This window comes from Netta rufina, assembly GCF_964035555.1.
Source record: "Netta rufina genome assembly, chromosome: 22".
NCBI lineage: Eukaryota > Metazoa > Chordata > Aves > Anseriformes > Anatidae > Netta > Netta rufina.
The window spans coordinates 3831313-3848672 of record NC_140146.1 but is presented as its reverse complement, the minus strand read 5'-3'; the positions used below and the strand labels follow the sequence as shown (position 1 = coordinate 3848672).

General features: G+C 37.5%; 1 protein-coding gene across 3 annotated transcripts in view; it reads left to right on the top strand.

The window, feature by feature from the left end:
• The window catches only part of VPS13D (vacuolar protein sorting 13 homolog D), a 102310-nt gene extending 90151 nt beyond the window's left edge, over positions 1-12159 (top strand). For all 3 annotated transcript variants that reach the window (XM_084300165.1, XM_084300166.1, XM_084300164.1), the window contains 3 exons: positions 6678-6809; positions 10844-11084; positions 11915-12159. In XM_084300165.1, the coding sequence (XP_084156291.1) occupies positions 6678-6809; positions 10844-11084; positions 11915-12046 (505 nt within the window). In that variant the 3' untranslated portion in view covers positions 12047-12159. The remainder of the gene's footprint in view (positions 1-6677; positions 6810-10843; positions 11085-11914) is intronic.
• The last annotated feature ends 5201 nt before the right edge of the window (positions 12160-17360 follow it).

The window sequence follows — 17360 nt, the reverse complement described above, 5'->3', positions numbered from 1 at the left end:
AAATGTAAACTTTCAACTTTCTTTACTTGGAAAAAATACATATGTGTCCGATTTCTAATGTGCAGCAGATTTATAAAGTGATCTGAGAAAAATATGTAAAACTGATCCTTTAAAAAAAAGTCCAACCCGCTTTTTTTCAGTACTTTATCCATGGAGTTAGTTACTTTTGTGTTCAGAGATGTCTTCTGGGTTGTTATACAAACTCTTTCATACAGATGGAGCTATTTATTGCCTTGATGTCACCTCATTTAGCATGGGGTTGGTATTTTTATAGATAATTTTTTCACCTAATGTTGCTGTTAACATGTGGAACGCTCTTTATCAGTTTTGTGAGCACCAGCCAGTTGATTTGAATTATTCTTGCAACTCTTAACTTTAAAGATCAAAACAAACTTTCTGAGGAGCTTTATCACACAGTGAAGTTTGTTCTAGCAGTTCTTTGCCGTTCCTGTTGCAACACCAGTTGTACTGACTGAAAAGTATACGAAGGAGGGTATGAAGAGAAAATGCACAGGGCCAACGTACTTCTTTTCACGTAGTCCTTCATGCACAACTAGCAGGTTAATGTTGAGCAGGAGCCAGTGGTTTGCTTTCTCCCTGAAAGAGGCTTTCCCAAAAAAATGGCAGTACAAACAATATGTTATCATTTCTTAAGTGAGGCAAGTTCAGCTCTTGTTCAGATGAGGTGTTTGCAAGAAAGCCCTGCTAAAAACTGCATCTTTTGTATGGGAGCATTCATCAACACCTTGGTGAGACAGGAAACTTCAAGGTGAAACTCTAGTAATACCATTCTGCAATCAGTACAGGAAGAGCCCGTGTTAAATTGGAAACTGACAATGCAATGTTACATTTTTTTTCATTTGTTAAGGTTGATGATATCGAAGTGCTTGAAAAAGTATTGTTTGTCACACTGTTATGTAGTCAGAGGTGGAGAAGTACCAAAGGTTGAACAGTGGTTGATGCACAACTGCAGTAAGTGCCATGCAGTTGTCCAGTATACAAGCACATGTAAATTACATATGCAGCTAGTGGATTTCTAACATGGATGTTTCAATAATGTGTCATTTTGGTGAGTGTATCTGCTGCTCCCTGTTTATAAGGAAGTGATTCTTGATGTCTTAATTTCTTCTCACTTCCTTTTGAACTTGGAGCCTGAAGAGGTTGTATGCAATCATAATCCCAATGAATAGTATTCAGTTTTGGTTTGATGTCGTACACAAAAGAAAGGGGGGAGGGGAGAAAATAGCGCTATCTCAGAGAAGTTGGCAGGAACAGCCTACATGATAAACAGTTACTTCTTCAGCATGCTGCAGCTCTCTGAAAAGCATATTGGGTCAGATAAAGGTCTTCAGTATCTGAGCTGGTAGATCCCTCAAAAGAGGAGGGATTTGACTGTAAGTGGGAGGTTTTAACCCTAGGCACCATTTATTTGCATGTTTCTGCCTGAAACTAGCATTTTGGGAACACATTTAACAAGTACAATATATTCCATGTATTTGCTGGAATAAACGGTGCATATAAGCTTCCTCAGATATGCAGTCAGCAGGGAGCTGTCTGGCTCATGATTTTACACATTCTTGCATCTAACAGATATTCTAATGCCAAATGCTGTACTCAGACTGTACTGCGTGCATATTTGTAACACACCTTAAAAGTGTCCGTGTCCCAGTTGGTGAATGAACGCCATCACAGATCTGTGCCAACTCTCTGGGTTGCAGGTGGCAGATTTTTCCAAGAAATCATAAGCCCAACACAGGGAAGTGGGCGCCTTATTTATGAGTAGGAGATAGTAGTTACCATTTGCCAGTACAGTCACAACGAACCCATGTAATTGTCATAAAGTTCTCTGAAGCTGGGCCCAAGTCATGTAATGTTTGCGTTCTCAGATGCAGAGAACATGTGGTTAACAACTCTCTGCTCCTTTATGCTCAGTAAATGTGGAGTACATTCCTGCTTATTGCCACGGTGCAATATTTGAAACAAAGTACATGTAAGTATATCAATAAGGAGTCATGGAAATGGTGGATTTTTACTATTTTGCAAAAGCGTGATAGGAAGTAACAGGCCTTACCAGAAATGGCATATATTTGCTTTTGTTTATTATTCTTATATTCCTGTGCTATGAGAGCATCATCTGTAATTCGATTGTGATTGTTGAATTTTGAGGTCATTCTTAATTGATTCTGGGACTTCTTATGCTTTATGCTGTACTCTCCAATCATGGATTTGTAAGACAGACAAGTGCTGCCTTCATTCTGCATTTTGTGGGGATGCATCATGCATGGGGTGATGATACTTACTGAAGGGCCGCAGGTACAATTGTCTTGAACAAATGTGGCAAGTACTTAAGTTACTGCATATTTTATAATAAAAGATGCAAGACTATTCCTCCTTTAACTTACCAGATTAAGTCTCTTTTCAGTGTCTGAAATGGACTAAAACCTCCTCGGACAAAGCAGTCACTGTATTTGTGAAGCAGACTTTTTCCAGAACCACATAGGTAACAGATTTAGCATTATTTCTCCAAAGTACCAGCAGCAATTGAATTCATAGGCTTATACTACCTGCCACTTAAAATGGAAGCAAAGACAGAATTTGAGCTATACCAGAACCAGTAAGTTTATTGCTTTAAATGGGTTAGAATGACGACGCTGTAAGACTGGTTACCTTTATGAACATTGATGTTAATGGCTGGAAGTTTTTGGCAGCAAGAACTGTGTCTAGCTGAAGAAAATTATTAGAAAGTGTGGGAGAGCCCTGTGGCTAGAGGGAGAGACCTTGTTGGAGGCTTACACTGCTGATCTGCACACCGGTGTTTGTCAACAAGAATGGACTTACATAGGGTTAGCATAGGTGACAGTCAGTCAGTACAGCAGCTGAAGTGTCTGTGAAGAGCCTTTTCTATTCAATGCTGTTTTCATAATGCCACAATTGCGTCTCTTTGCACTTAGAGCTGTTGTTTGCATTGGGTTTTGGGTGTCCTCGTGCTCTTCTGATTATGGATCAAAATCTGTATGCACGTTAAATGTGGCTCAGGTTGCCTTTTTAAATGGGTTCGTAGTTGCCACTCCTACTCTGTTACCAGGACAGCAGATATTAAATTGTACAGGTCCACATCCTAAGTGAAAAGTCGTAGCGATCGCTATGTTGGTCACAGTTTTTTTTTCTTTTTTCCTGTTGCTTTTTTGATTGCAGGTAAAGTTGGAGTATTCTGAGTAATAATTTGGGTGTTAGTACTAAGGAAACTGAAGGGTGTAATAGCAAAAGTTGGTGCCTTTTTGCATATAATTTTAGAAGTGTGATATTTTGTTTTCACAGACTATAATCTGTTGATAAACATTTTGTTACCTTCTGATATTTCTGTTTGTTTGTCTTTACAAAGGAACCTAGTTACACTTCAATGAAATGTTTAGGTCCAGAGGACAGTCAAAGATGAGTAACAGTTTTGAGAACAGTGCTGTGCACCTCAGATACCCTAAGAGCGAAAGCCATAGTGAAGGAGAAAGGATAAAAAGTAATTCCCTAAAGCATGTTATTTCTGTTGTAGAACTTTTTTAGATCTAAGTTGGTAAATAATTCTCATCAGTAAAATATGAACAACTTCCTTACACAACTAGTCTGTGATCTGTTTTAATTTAAAAAATTCTGGCTCAAAACTGGTCAACTGAATCACAGGAATCCTGTGAACCATTAAGCAAAAGCCAATCAATTAACACTGCTAACTGTTTTTAGTGGATGTACAGCCATCTGAAATGAGATGCTCCAGCGTTCAGCTTTGTCTGAACAGTGAAGAACTGTAGTGTGTGCCTCAACCTTCTGACACCATTTCCAATCCCTTTGTGTCTCCATTCAGGAGCACTCTTCCCTGCTGTGTCTAGTAGACATGAGGGCATTTCTGTCTTGTATTGCCTTTTGTGAGCTTATTAAAAAAGAATCAGCAAATCTGTTGAGTGCATGTTTAATGCAATACAGATGTGGGCACACCACCGGTCATTCTGCTTTACAAATCTTCACTTTTTGCATTTCATCAGTGTTGCTTATTATTTACAAAATGTAACTTGAGAGTGTAGAACAAATTTTTAGATTAGAAAAAAAAAAAATCAAGTTCTGTGGAATGCTGTTAGCTGTCCAGACCAAACAGACCAGTTTGCCAAGGGGCTGATGGACTAAATCAATGCAATTTATGCTAGCACTAGTGACACTTCGTTGAAAAGCAGCTGGCCTTCTTATCACCAAGATGAGAATTAACTTTTTTCACCAGGATGAACATTTTTATTGTGAAGTAGCAGTAGAGACAGTAAACACTGTATTTCTTAATACTTCTTCTGTTAAAAAATAACCCCACAAAAAAACCACCAAACCTACAACTATAAATTGCCAAGTCTTACGGAAATTCACTGTGGTAACTAACTAGTACTTCTGCTGGGTCTGTCTGATCTGCTTCTAAGCCAGACATTAGAAACAAGCATTCACTGATATCCTGGCTGCTACAGAATAGATCTGATTAAAAGACCCGTTCCTTCCTCATTTTTGCAAGATTGGTGCATACAGTGTTTCAGGTACCCCTTCCCATGGTACCATGGTATTAGAGAAAGTAGCACAGCTGACTGTTTATCTAAAAGACAGTTAATATAAAAACCATTATGCAGTGTTGTTTCGCATTCCCATGTGGATGGTTGAATGCTCCATTATCTAACTTTCCTGAATGTATAATGGGGAAAGAAAGTGTCTAAGTGAAAAATTAATGATTGGCCCATAGTGAGTTAAAAAGCATACATCAAGATTCAGACATTGGCTCTTTACACTTGTCAATAGAAGCTACAGGTGCTATAGAGAGGTTTAAAAGCCAGTTGGGGCTGCTTGGACAAGTAAAATTTTGTCATTTTCCTGCTTTTGGAAGTGAGGAAGTAGGACAAGTAGCAAGATGCGAGTATCACGCTGGTTGGAACTTTTTAGTTTATTTGGAACTTCGACATAACGTTTTCCATTTCATGAAGGCATGCACACACTTTGTTTACTAATTTGTAAGAATATGTAAAAAGAGGCACTGATTTATTCACCTCTTATGTAGGTTCAAAACTATAGCAATACTACCATGCAACTGTGCCCACTACAGATGAATCCTATTTTTATCTAGAAGATCTAAGGGGCTGAAGAGGTGATTTGTTCCCAAGTGATAGTAGTTAATGGGGAAGTTCTAACAACTGTATACAGCCGTTATTCAGAGGAATAGTTTAGTCATATATAGGTTGTGGAAGTCATCTGTTCATCTAGTGTTTTGGTTATTCCGGTTCAGATAACTGCTACCCATGGAAGAATACAGTTTTAAGGCATTAAACTTCTTTTTTGCAAATGAGGGAAACAAAGTACCTCCATGAAGCAAACTGAATTTTCGTATTGGCATTTTTTTGCTTAGAAGCCTCTGTAATTAATTAATTAATTAATGTTTTACCAAAACCTGAAGCAGTTAAGCAGGACAGGTAAATACTGGACTATTCCAACAGTATTCACTGATGCCAAGAAGGGAAGGGGCAAAAAATTGTCTGTCACGATTAAAGGGCATGGGTGTCAAAGACTGGAAGAAAACCAAATTTTAAGTGTGCATGTGTTACGAGTCTTGGACAGGACTGCTGAAGGGGAAAGGTAACAAAGAAACAGGGCTCCAGAGAAAACATCTGCAGAAAGCAAAGCTTCGAAGGCAAGTACTCTTGTGTGCTATTGCCAAGCAGCTTATAAAGAAAAGCCGTTGTTACGTGGGATTTTTTCCTCCTTTCTTTTGATCAAAAAGGATAGAAGCAGTTCATTGTACAGGGTCTTTAGAAAGTATCAAGATGGGAAGTAGAGTGCACTAATCAAAAATGGTGCATTTGGCTTGAAAAGCTAGTAACAGCAGTAGCTTGGGAGGTATGAAAAACCATGCACCAGTCCCAGAGTGATGCTATTGGGAAAGGACAGAGAATAAAGCAAGGCTGCGCAGCCTGTAACACAATTCTTCAGGGGTAGGGCGTTCCAAAAGCTTAAAGGAATTCAGAATATTATTTTTTAACAAAATACTGCTAGGGGAGGAACCTACCCTGCAGTTCTTTAGCACTGTGGCCAGTATCAACCTCTGATGTCTCTTAAGCCATGTGTGTCTTTGTATTACTTTCATTTTTAATAGCTACTCAAGAAGGGTGAAGTATACTAAGCCTTGCTCAGAGATTCTAATTGTAGATTTTTCATTTAACTTTACTGCATGTTCCTATTTCTATAAACCTGCAATTTTTAACTACAGGCAACTGTCTGTTAGTGGGAACGCCGTCTAGGTCAATGCAGTCTGTAGAGAATTGAGTAGAAACTGTCAAATCAATGGAATTCTGCTGATAAATAGATCAAAGACTTGCAAACCATATACTCAGTTTATGTTGCTTCTTCATTGAGCTCACTGCCCCTTAACTGTAGGAGAAAACTGGGAAAGATTTCTTTGAAATGAAAAGCCATATGAATAGATACTGTGTCTTCAAGGCCAAACATTACAGAATCCACATGCTGTATTTGTGAAGACCTTGTATTTTTAAAGGCTTTATCACACCTCGTATTTCAAAATAAATAAAACTCTCGTGTGCTGACAGGTTTAAGTAGAAGGAAAAGCCCTGCTGTTGCAATAAGTCATTTTTCTGCACCTATTTTGCATGTAGGACACAAGTGGTGAGAGTGAGAAAGCCACGCTGCTGCAGAGGACCCCAAGGGCTCTTGCCCCGCTATGTAAAAAGTCAAGCGGAAGGACAAGAACAGCTGTTCAAACTGACTGACAACATCCAAGATGAGTTGTAAGTACTGACACAGTTACTCTAAGTAGTTCCATTTGCTACCATTCTATCTTTGTGTCTTTGGGAAAGAGAAACAAAAATGATTTCACACGTGTGCATGCACATACGTGTAATTTGTTTTCTCCTGGTACTAATTAGCAGCACAGTACTAGCCGTCTGATGACTTACACAATGGCCCGTCCACTGGCTATAGACAAATGTCATAGCAGGTGCCACTGGGGTCCATGCTTCATCTGCTGCTAACTGCCATTTAACGTGCATGTTCAATGCATGCTCAGCCTTTCCTGTGCATAAATAGATCTGTGTTGCCAGAATGTGTACTCCTCTTCCTGTGTAACAGAAGCACATCCATACAGGCAGAACTAGTATGTGTTCCTTTATCTGCCTCTGTGTGCTATTTCTCACGGTCGAAGGCCTAGAAGAGTGGCTAGTGGCTCCATAATAGCAGTAGGTGAATCACACTGACCTGTTACTTGTGTACAGTCTCAGGTGGCTCTGGTTTAGATATGAGAGAAGCTAACTTGGATGCTTGTAGTAAATGTTATTCCTGAACTAAGAGTGTTAACAGTTAATGAGCAGAATAACCTGCACTATATATATATTTATGTATTTATTTTTCCAGAAAAGCCTATGCTAAATGATCTGAATGAGTAAGAGATGTGCCATCAGTTTTGCAAATATGCTTGAATGCCTTGGCTATAGGTGCATGAAAGCAAGTGAAAACAGCAGGTGATGTTCTACTGGTGGTCAGGGTTGAAAGTATAAAAAATAAAAATAAAAATGTGTATTGAATAAAAGCACAGAAAGATATCTCTACATTGGTTTCTACAGGACATGTCAGTTTGCTGGGTTAGGGTCTCAAGGTGTAATTCATTATTTAACCAGATCCTTCTCTATCACAGTTACCTGAATAGCTGTTTTCGGTATTTCATATAATACTGTGTTTTGCACCTATTATCCAACAGAGCATGTGTCAAGACAAAGTAGTTAGAATTGTTTTCAGTGCCTCAAGAAAAAAAGTAAAGTATGTGGTGAAGCTCGCAGAGGGCGTTACCCGTTCAGCAGTCTGTCCTAACTCCACCAGCATCAATGATCTGGTACTAAAAGCCAGGTTACTTCCAGCTGCCTGTAACAAAGAGTTTGTAGTTTGCCACTTGCTTGTGGCCTTGTGATCTTGCACTCTTACTATTTTAATCTCACATAAAGAATCTAAATGGCATATCCAGCCTGGCTCTTAAGTGAGGAGAATCAAAAGAAAGCAATTTGTGACAAAAAAAATATTTTAGCATCAACTTTTCGCAAGTATACCCTGTAAGCAGATCTCTGTGCGTTTGTCATTGAGTCACACTGTTCAATCACTGTGACTTTCACCATTAAGAACATCATTCAACAAGAAAACAGTGTTTCTTGTCATGGAAAGTAAGTACAAAATTATGCCTCTGACTTTTATCCCAGTATCATAATCAGAAACACATTTAAAGACCTGATTATTTGCATATTTTCCTTCAGAGTTAAATCCATAAAAGGGGGTTTAATACCTTGCTCTACTGTTCTAACTAAATGTTTCCACATTTTTTTCCAGTTAGGCTCACTGTTTCACTTCTGGAAAATATTGTGTAATTACTTCCTGATGTTGTTAAAAACCCACAAATTCTCCAGAGATCTGGTTGCTTCTGCTTTGTTCTACTGGATCATGTTTCATTTAATCTTTCATTTTATTAATTTGAGATTTTTTTAATAGTGTAGAAGCATGTTTAAAAAAAAAAAAAACAGTCAACTAAAGTATTATCTTGAAGTAGTATCTTAAAAGGTTAAATACTCATTTTGAGAGCTAGGCATAGAGAAGAAAATAATAGTTGGCAAAAGAAAATGGGTAATGATGCATGACTCAAACTTAGAACAAAATGTAGAGCTTGAACTACAAATTAGCTAATGTTTCAGTGCTTCGCCATAAAATGTGTCCTCTATTTCCATTCCTCAAAATATATACATGACGGCAGTAAAAATCTTGTATGAAAAATCTGAGAGATAATCTGTTCTTATGGAAAAAATACAAACCTGTAGTCTGGTTTCCCAGTTGTGTGCGCTGAACTTTATAGTAGCTTTTGGTGCTTCAGTTCTCTCCATGGAGGTCCCCATATAGAGGACTGTAATGGCATACATGAGGAAAAAACAGCTGGTCTGCTTTTGTGGATATACAAAAACTAAAATTTCTCAACTTCACTTGGACAATTGTGAAGAACAGTGACAGAACGTTAGGAATTTCTGATAAACTTTCTTTGAATTTTCTTTCCCAGTGTGCCAGTAAGTTTGCTCTGGTTTTGCTTCCAGTGGAAGTTCAACCCAAGTCAAAGCTAGGATTTGCATAAAATAGTGGACTTGCTTTTATGTGCCTATTCAAAGGAACAAGACTATTCTGCAGGCTATAATGCGACTATATTTTAAAATGAAGATTTCTGTGCTACTTCTTAAAAAAAAATCACTCTCCTTCATGCTTATTTCAAAGAGAAAACCTTATCCTGAGGTGTTTGAACTTTGAAGGAAAACTGAGGAAAACATCTTTTCAGTCGATGTGTGAACACTTTTGCCTAGGGTTTTTGTTTTAAAGTGGACAAAAATGAGTGTTTCTGCTCCTTTTACTTAAAGGAACCCAATTGCTATCATACCATAGTCATATCATGCTACTCTTCACAGCACTTAAATGAAAATTTAATCTGTTAACTCAGATGAGCATGTACGTCTTCTTCAATTTCATGGAAGCAAAAGCATTTGTCAGCTGATGTGACTATAATACATAGGGCAGGGAAAAGACAAGTTCAGCACGGAATGGCATCTTTCAGAGAAGTATCAATAGAAAATTACTGGCGTTATTATTCTATACTACAAAAAGGAACCATGATCTGAGCTTTTGAAATACGGCAAAACAGACAGTAGTTCTGGAATTGGTCATTAGAGACGGTAAGCTTTTCTGTCTATCAAAAGCTCTTAAAACTGAAAATCTTCAGTGTTTTCAAAAACAGTGGAGTGTTCTGCATAATATAGGGCAAAAGCAGACAGATTTGTACAAGCAACTGTTCGGAAAATAGTAATTTTGAACCTATTTGACAGCAAGAGAATCTTAGTTCTACAGATACTTCTACTGTCGTGAGTTGCTGACAGAGCATTATTACCCTGTTTAGCACTCTTTCCTGGTAATGTTGTATATTCTATATATAATTTTCTGAAATTTTCAGCATTTAAAAAAAAATCACTAATGAGGTTCATTTCAGGAGTAAATCAAAAGTGGGGGAGAAGAGTTTGCGTGTGAAGTATCTATTCCACTTTAGCATCCCTTAGAGCTATATTTTACACATCAACCTTTCCAGCCATCGTAATTCTCAATCTTCTTAATTCACTCTTTTCTACCTCCCCTATTCATCACTTGGACTAATCTCTCTGGGGAAACCTGCTTGCTGCTTAACCTTTCACCCCAGTGTTAAACAGCTAATTTCTCTTTTCTAGCTACTGGTCCAAGCAGCAGGTTAAACTTTTTTGTTTGTTTGTTTTTAAAGGCAAGGTAAGTGTGTGGTAAAAGGAACTACAGTAGGTTTATAACATGTAAAAGGATAATGCTTTTGTCATAAATACCTGCACACCTTTTTCACGTATCAGTAATGGAACTGAGTTACAATTAAACTTCAGTGTAAAACTGCCAGTGCAAGGAAATTAATCTTCCTAAGTCTTGTTAAAGGATATTTTTATATACCCTTTTAATGTCCAAAGCTAGAAGCCAGGCATTTAGTGCTAATATTTGATTTACAGCATGATCTTTTTCAGCTGAGGGGGTACTCACCAGCTTGCCTTCTAGAACAGTTTAAATTAAATACAAATGAATTGTACATGTTATGCTATTAATTTTTCTGAAAGACTTCTAAAGGTCACTGAACACAACAGGTTAAGACATTTATTACAGCTCAGTATTTTTAGCTTCATGTGATTCATTTCTTGGGGTTGTTTTTGTGGTTTATTTTTTCCTTTTTTTTTTTTTTTTGCAGCTTCATAGCAGTGGAGAACACAGAGAAGTATTGTGTTCTCATTTCATCTAAGGCTGTTTATTTCCTCAAGAATGGTGACTACACAGACCGTGATGCCATCTTCCTAGAAGTCAAGTATGATGATCTCTACCACTGTCTTGTTTCAAAAGATCATGGAAAAGTGTATGTACAGTTGACGAAGAAAGCTGTTAATAAAAGTAGTGGTGTAGCAATTCCAGGTCCATCCCAACAAAAACCAATGGTAAGGATTGAGCACCTACTGTTACATTCATTTGGGGTTTCCTTTCCCCTAAATACTAGTGCCGAAAATATTTGTAGTTATCAGTGTTTGGTTTCCTGTACTGCTCAACAATGAAAACGTCCTGACAGCAGTGAAGATAGCTGCTGCCAAAAAGTTTTAAGTAATGATAAAACTTGTTCCATAAAGATTCTGAGAAAAGCTGATGGTAAAATCAAAAATATTCCTGAACAACGAAGTTACAATAGGAAATGTTTCTTTACTTGAGAAAAGATTAACTTTACAACACATACATGGAACTTAAATACTGTGCTCTTTGTTTTTACTCTAGTTTTCTCTTCTCCTCACATATATTTTATTTTTTACTTCTAAATGCCTAGGATTTGAAAGTCATATGTATGTCATACATGTAAAAGTTAATCAGAACTCTCACCTCTAAACCCATTAGTTTTTTTGCTTCGTTACAGTAGTTGCTCAGGGTCTGTTTTACAGACAAGGTTACAAGCTCACCCCTGACCCAAGTCAGTTTACATTCCAAACAGACAAGCCAGATGAAAGGTAGGAGAGGAAGCGAAGGAAATAACTTCAAATATTGCAAGATGTTTCTGCTCTCACCCAACAATACCTAATCTTTGGCTACCTGCCTGTCTGTCTCATTTCTTCTGTGCTGCACCTCAGCACTGAGAACAGGTCTCCACTGAAACATTTCTATTCCTTTACACAGACTTCACGCATAGGCGACCCAATTTCTTCAGTTAATGAAGTAATAAAAAATACTCTGCTTTAGATAATAGTAGTGCCAAATTAACAATAAACACATTTCTTTTTTGCAGGTCAGTGTACAATCTGAAGTTCTTGCAGTAAAACTCTGTCAAGAAATAAACTATGCAAAGAGCCTATATTATGAACAACAGCTTATGTTAAGACTCAGTGAAAATCAAGAACAATTAGAGCTGGACTCTTGAAACATCTTCCTTACCAACAGAGTGAATTGCAAGAATCAGTCTGGAGCTGATGGTATTCTGTAACTAAAGAAAATACTATATGGGAAGGAAATAAATATGATTTTAGTATTTAACTATATGGAATCATTGTGAGTAAGAAAATAAGTGTGGTGGGCTTTGTTTTGTTTTTAAAGCATTAGTTGTATAACTAAGATACAGCTGAAATGCATCTGTTTCTGGGAGAAGCCTGTATTTTGCTAACATGTATATATGTAAAAGTGTTTCTTGTAAATAAGAAGGTACAGACCAGGGTGTTGGTATAAACAGAAGTCTGTTTACTGTGTAAAGAAATTAAAGGATCTATACTGAGTCTTACTGCAGTACCTGAAACCACCTGTTCTCTCTCTCTTTGCTTTTCACAGTTCAGGAATCTAGGTAAGAGTTTAAAAAAAATTGAGTTAACTGCAGCTGTTGGAGCACAGAAGTCCTGTAGTTTTTAGTTTTAACACTGTAATTAGGTGTATTGATTTTTTTTCTTTTTTTTATCACTAGTACAGCTAAATGTATGTATACTTAATATTCCACTGAAATGTCATTGTTTTTAACAAAATAATTGTGTTACGTTAAATATTGCAGTGATGACTCACTAGCTCAATTACATTTCCAAAATACTAGAAAAGATAAAGCTGAATCTGTACTGATCCAGAACTCAGACTTAGCAAAGTCTGTACTTGTGAAGGCTTCCAAGTTGTTTTGAAAATAGTTGAAGTGAGCAGCCCTGGAAACCAAAATCTTTAACTTCAGTTTTTCCCTCCACTCTGATTGAGTGTAAATATAGTTAGCTGGTTATTGCAGAATTCCCCTAGCACTGGAAATGCCTGGGATGGGGGGGAGAGACATCACTGCATCATTTGTCTTAATGACAACCTCTTCAAAATTAAACTTTTTGAAATAATAAAAATAATATGTTTTTTCAAGTGTTGTATATCAAATGAGTATTTGTCTCATCAATTTTAACCAAGCTAGAGATTGAGGAATGTAACAGAAGGGATACCCTGCAGGTAGGTGTGTGGATTTGTTTTTGTGGTTTTCTTTTTTTCTTTTCTTTTTTTTTTTTTTTGGCTTCCCCCCCACCCCACTCTAGTTTTCATGTGTGCTCCCTGGAGATAGTTCAGCAACTGTGCTGAATATTTGCATGCAATACGGCACTCTGCTATGCAAGGTTCAAATGTGATTACACGATTTTTGCAAAACTGTTCAGTAACCTTTTGCAGATTTGAGCAGCCTTTTAAGTGTTGATTTTGTAAGCCTTTGACTCAAAAATAAGAAGTCCACTATAACTTTACTTTCATCTTAAATTTACCTTTTTATATCCTTTATGGTAAAGGCATACAGGAATATTTTTATACTGAAGGTTAGAAGTAAAACTGTTTTTAACTCTTGTACTGTGAAAGGTGGAGGACCACTGTGTAAGGACAAAATGTAGTATCAGTGGATGTGTGTATGGTCTGTGACTGGAAATCAAAATCCACAAAGTCCATTATGCAAATGAAACTGATTTAATGCACCACTTTTGTATATTTCTTTGTATAATTTTAAGTAAAGTGTAGAATTCAACAAGTGCATTGGCTCAACAGTGCTTTAACATGTCAGTCCCGTTGGACTCTGCTACTAAGACTTCCTGCTTCTCTCCCTTGTAGAACTCTTTTTTTTTTTTAATGCAGAAAATGTCTAGTTGCTAAAACTAGAAAGTAGGTCGGCAAGGTGAATAAAAGTAGTTCAGAGCTCTGTGGTGATAAGTTACAGGCAAAAGGCTTGCATACTTTGTTTTGCAGCAGCTAAGTAAGGAGCAGCTAAGCAAACACCTGAAAAGAAGAATGATAGTATACCCATTGAGTGACCTGAACCCAGAGAGTCACAGGAGGTAATGGATATAGCTAATGTATTTTATTTCTTTTGGAATGTGCATAACCTGTTTTTTGGCTGGTGAAAACGATTAAACTGAACATTACTTAAAACTTCAGTGTACCCGCTGCCCTCGATGTATAGGAGTGCCATGGACTGTTAACTGGCTTAGATTATTCTATGTTACAATGCTGTTCCAACATTGTTACTGTGCTCCTTTCAAGTACAGTGACTGAAGTTGCTCATTCCTATACAGACGTGCAGAGTTTTCTCTTATGGGTACATATACACTGCTGATTACGAGGAGTGATCTACAGCCCTACATGCAAGAAATGCATATCCTCATTGAGCATTCCAGAACAAATTCAATTAGAACTCTGGATTTCTTCTATGATTTTTTTTTTTAAAGCTCAGATATTACTTGTTGCTGTAACCCAACTATTTTTACATTATTTCAGAACTTTTACTGTGGACTTCCTATTGTTATTGGCACTACTAGCATTATTACTAAGTGAATAAATAGAACTTTCAGATTCCAAGAGCCATACTCAAAAATAGTTTTCAGAGGAGGTAGAGAGTAAGTGCAAGTCTCTAGCTTTCACTGAAATTCTTAAATCAAACACAAGCTGTAAGCAGACAAGACAACATAATTCTGTTTACCAAATTATGTAAAGTTTTGAGCTTCGTGAAAACAGTATGCTTATCCTTTAGCTTGGTTTCATTTAAGGAGAAGGTATGACTTACAGCAATAAAAGCAGATTGTCTTGATATTTCAGAAACTGTCGGGAAAAAACAATTACTGATGAGAGACAGAAACCCATCTTTTTCCCCCGGACACTCTTTAACACACAGCTAATACAATTCAGGAATGAAAATACTTTTTTTTATACTCAGTTGCTCAAGTATCTATAAGAAGCTGTTGATAAAGTCTCCATGCAGCCACCCACCTTCACATGCTGATAAAGGTTAAATAACCCCATCAACAACGAAGGCAGTATTTATGAAAACAAAAACACATAACCCATGCACTGATAATGCTAAACTAGAAATACTCTGCTACTGCCTGTTAGCTCTAATTAATTTTACCCAGATTTTGATGAAAACTATGCAACCTGTTCTCTGCCTACTCAGCCCAACTTCATTTTCTTACTGTAGCAATTTTTTTTTTAATGTGTGAGCTACTTTATTTAAAGTACAGGCAGTGAAACAGGAAATACAAAATGAGATATGCCTGAAATAAGGTAAACAGCATGCAAGATGTGGATAATATCCTTCCCTTCCTTCTGCTCTTGAATAGATTTTTCTAATAAATCAGCTAGATACTAGCTGAACATCTTAAGCTGTTTATCAAAAAAGTGCAGTGCTTACATTTTTGTGGAGAGAAAGTAAGTGGCTAGAAGTTCCACATCTCAAAATGGAGACAATAATCATAATGCATACTTATGACAAGGAGACTTTGATCTATTTGCTATCCCATTTCCTAGACTGCATGATGTTTTATACCATTTATCTATTATCTCATCAGTCCTAGATTTACTTTCTAGGATCACAGGCCAAATACATGTGTACATATATACACACACACACCAAACAAAAATTATTTTTCCCCCCGTAACACAGTTTAGCACTGACCTGTTTCCTACAACCCAAACCACTAGATGATGACTCCTTCATGAATAACCTCACGTGCACTGCTTCTCTTCCTTGAAGAACATTCCTCTATCTGTTAATCACAATGTTTTCACCTCTGGTACCTTGGTGCGAAAAGCAGCTGTCTAGGTGTACACACTCCAGGTTACAGGCAACTGTAAAGATTTAAAAGCAGAAAAACAAAAGACACATTTTAATATAACATGCACAAATACCTAACTCGGTTTCTCATAAAGAAACATTGTATATGGTTTGTGTGTATGTATACATTATATATATAAATTTCTTAAACTAATTTTGAAACGTGATAGCCATACTCCTAATAACCTCTATTCTTAGAAGCATAGTTGCTATAAAGAAGGAACACAGAAATACATGTAGGTCTGAAAAATCAGACTAAGCCCAGAGATTTGCATTCTATTCCAGACTTCTGTAACATTCAAGCTTGATGGTAGACTGTTAATCGGCACACCTGAGGATGCTGTTTTATCACAGGTGGGGCTAGGACCAAAAGAATTCCACCTCCCTTTTGTAGCATTGGTTCAAATTGATTACAGCCTAGTGGTAGTTGGCCTGATAATCTGACAGCCTTAAAAAAGGAATCAGGACAGTTCAAATCTATCTGCCTCACTAACACCATAGTTACCAAGCTAAGAAAATGTTTCATTATCAGAGGTCAGCACACAGTTTCTCCAAGGCAGAGATGTAGTCCTTTCCTAGTTCTCTATCCTCAGACTTTCTGGAATGGGAGAACATGAGTAAAAACAGCACCAGATGTGTACACAAGGTTGGGTCCCCACACTGTGACTGGATTTGCACATGTCTCAGCTATAATACAGTGCAGTGTTAGTCATGAAAGGAGGTCTGCCAAAAAGAGGAAAAAAAAAAAAAAAGTTACTCATTAACCACTGACAAACAGTGAAAATTTCTTTCCCTATTTTCCCTCAGTGGAACTACAGCATATTCAAGTATAGAAATAAAAATAATCTTGGAGCTAAATGCAGTTACATAAGAGGTGCATACCTACTGCATTATATCAATTCTATTAGCGACCTGCTGTACAGTTACATTGTCTCAATGCAATCGGACTCCAGAATCACAAGGGGTTGATTTGGGGGTGGGTGGTTTGGGTTTTTTTTTGGTAACTGACACACTGCTGCCCAAGCAATGTGCCCAGCACATGCAGTTCTCTCAGGGGATAAGAATAACCTTGTACCTCAGGCCTATTCTGGTCTGACTCAAAAGTACTAAAAGGCCATGAGAGAAGTAAACAGCTTTCATGTGCGTTTACATTTTGGATAAATGGATGGGTCACCCAAAGGACAAGGATTGTGTATGGAGGCTACATAACAGTTGTTTCTGTGCACTAAAAATGCCAGCCAAGAAAACAAAACAAAACAAACACACCACTGGATACTCTGGATACTGCAGCTGTAGAGAAATTTTTAACCAATAGAGAAATCTATCAAATCAACCAGCCCTCAGCACTCTAGAAACTGCACCAGCAAACACTTGCGTTGACCTTGGTGGATGACTGACCATACCTGATGACTTCGAGGCAAGCACCCCCCAGTCAGCAGTGCAAACCACGAGGTAACAAAAGAATGATGTGGCAAAAACCTGTGCCTGCATATTTAGATGAGGAAAACCACCAACAACAAAAAAATAACACCCTTTTCAGGAGCAGACACCCCCCAACACACACAAGCACAGATCCTTATTTTGATAAGGCCTTGACTGCAACTCAAACACCACCAGTGGTCTCTCCCCCCCAGTGTGC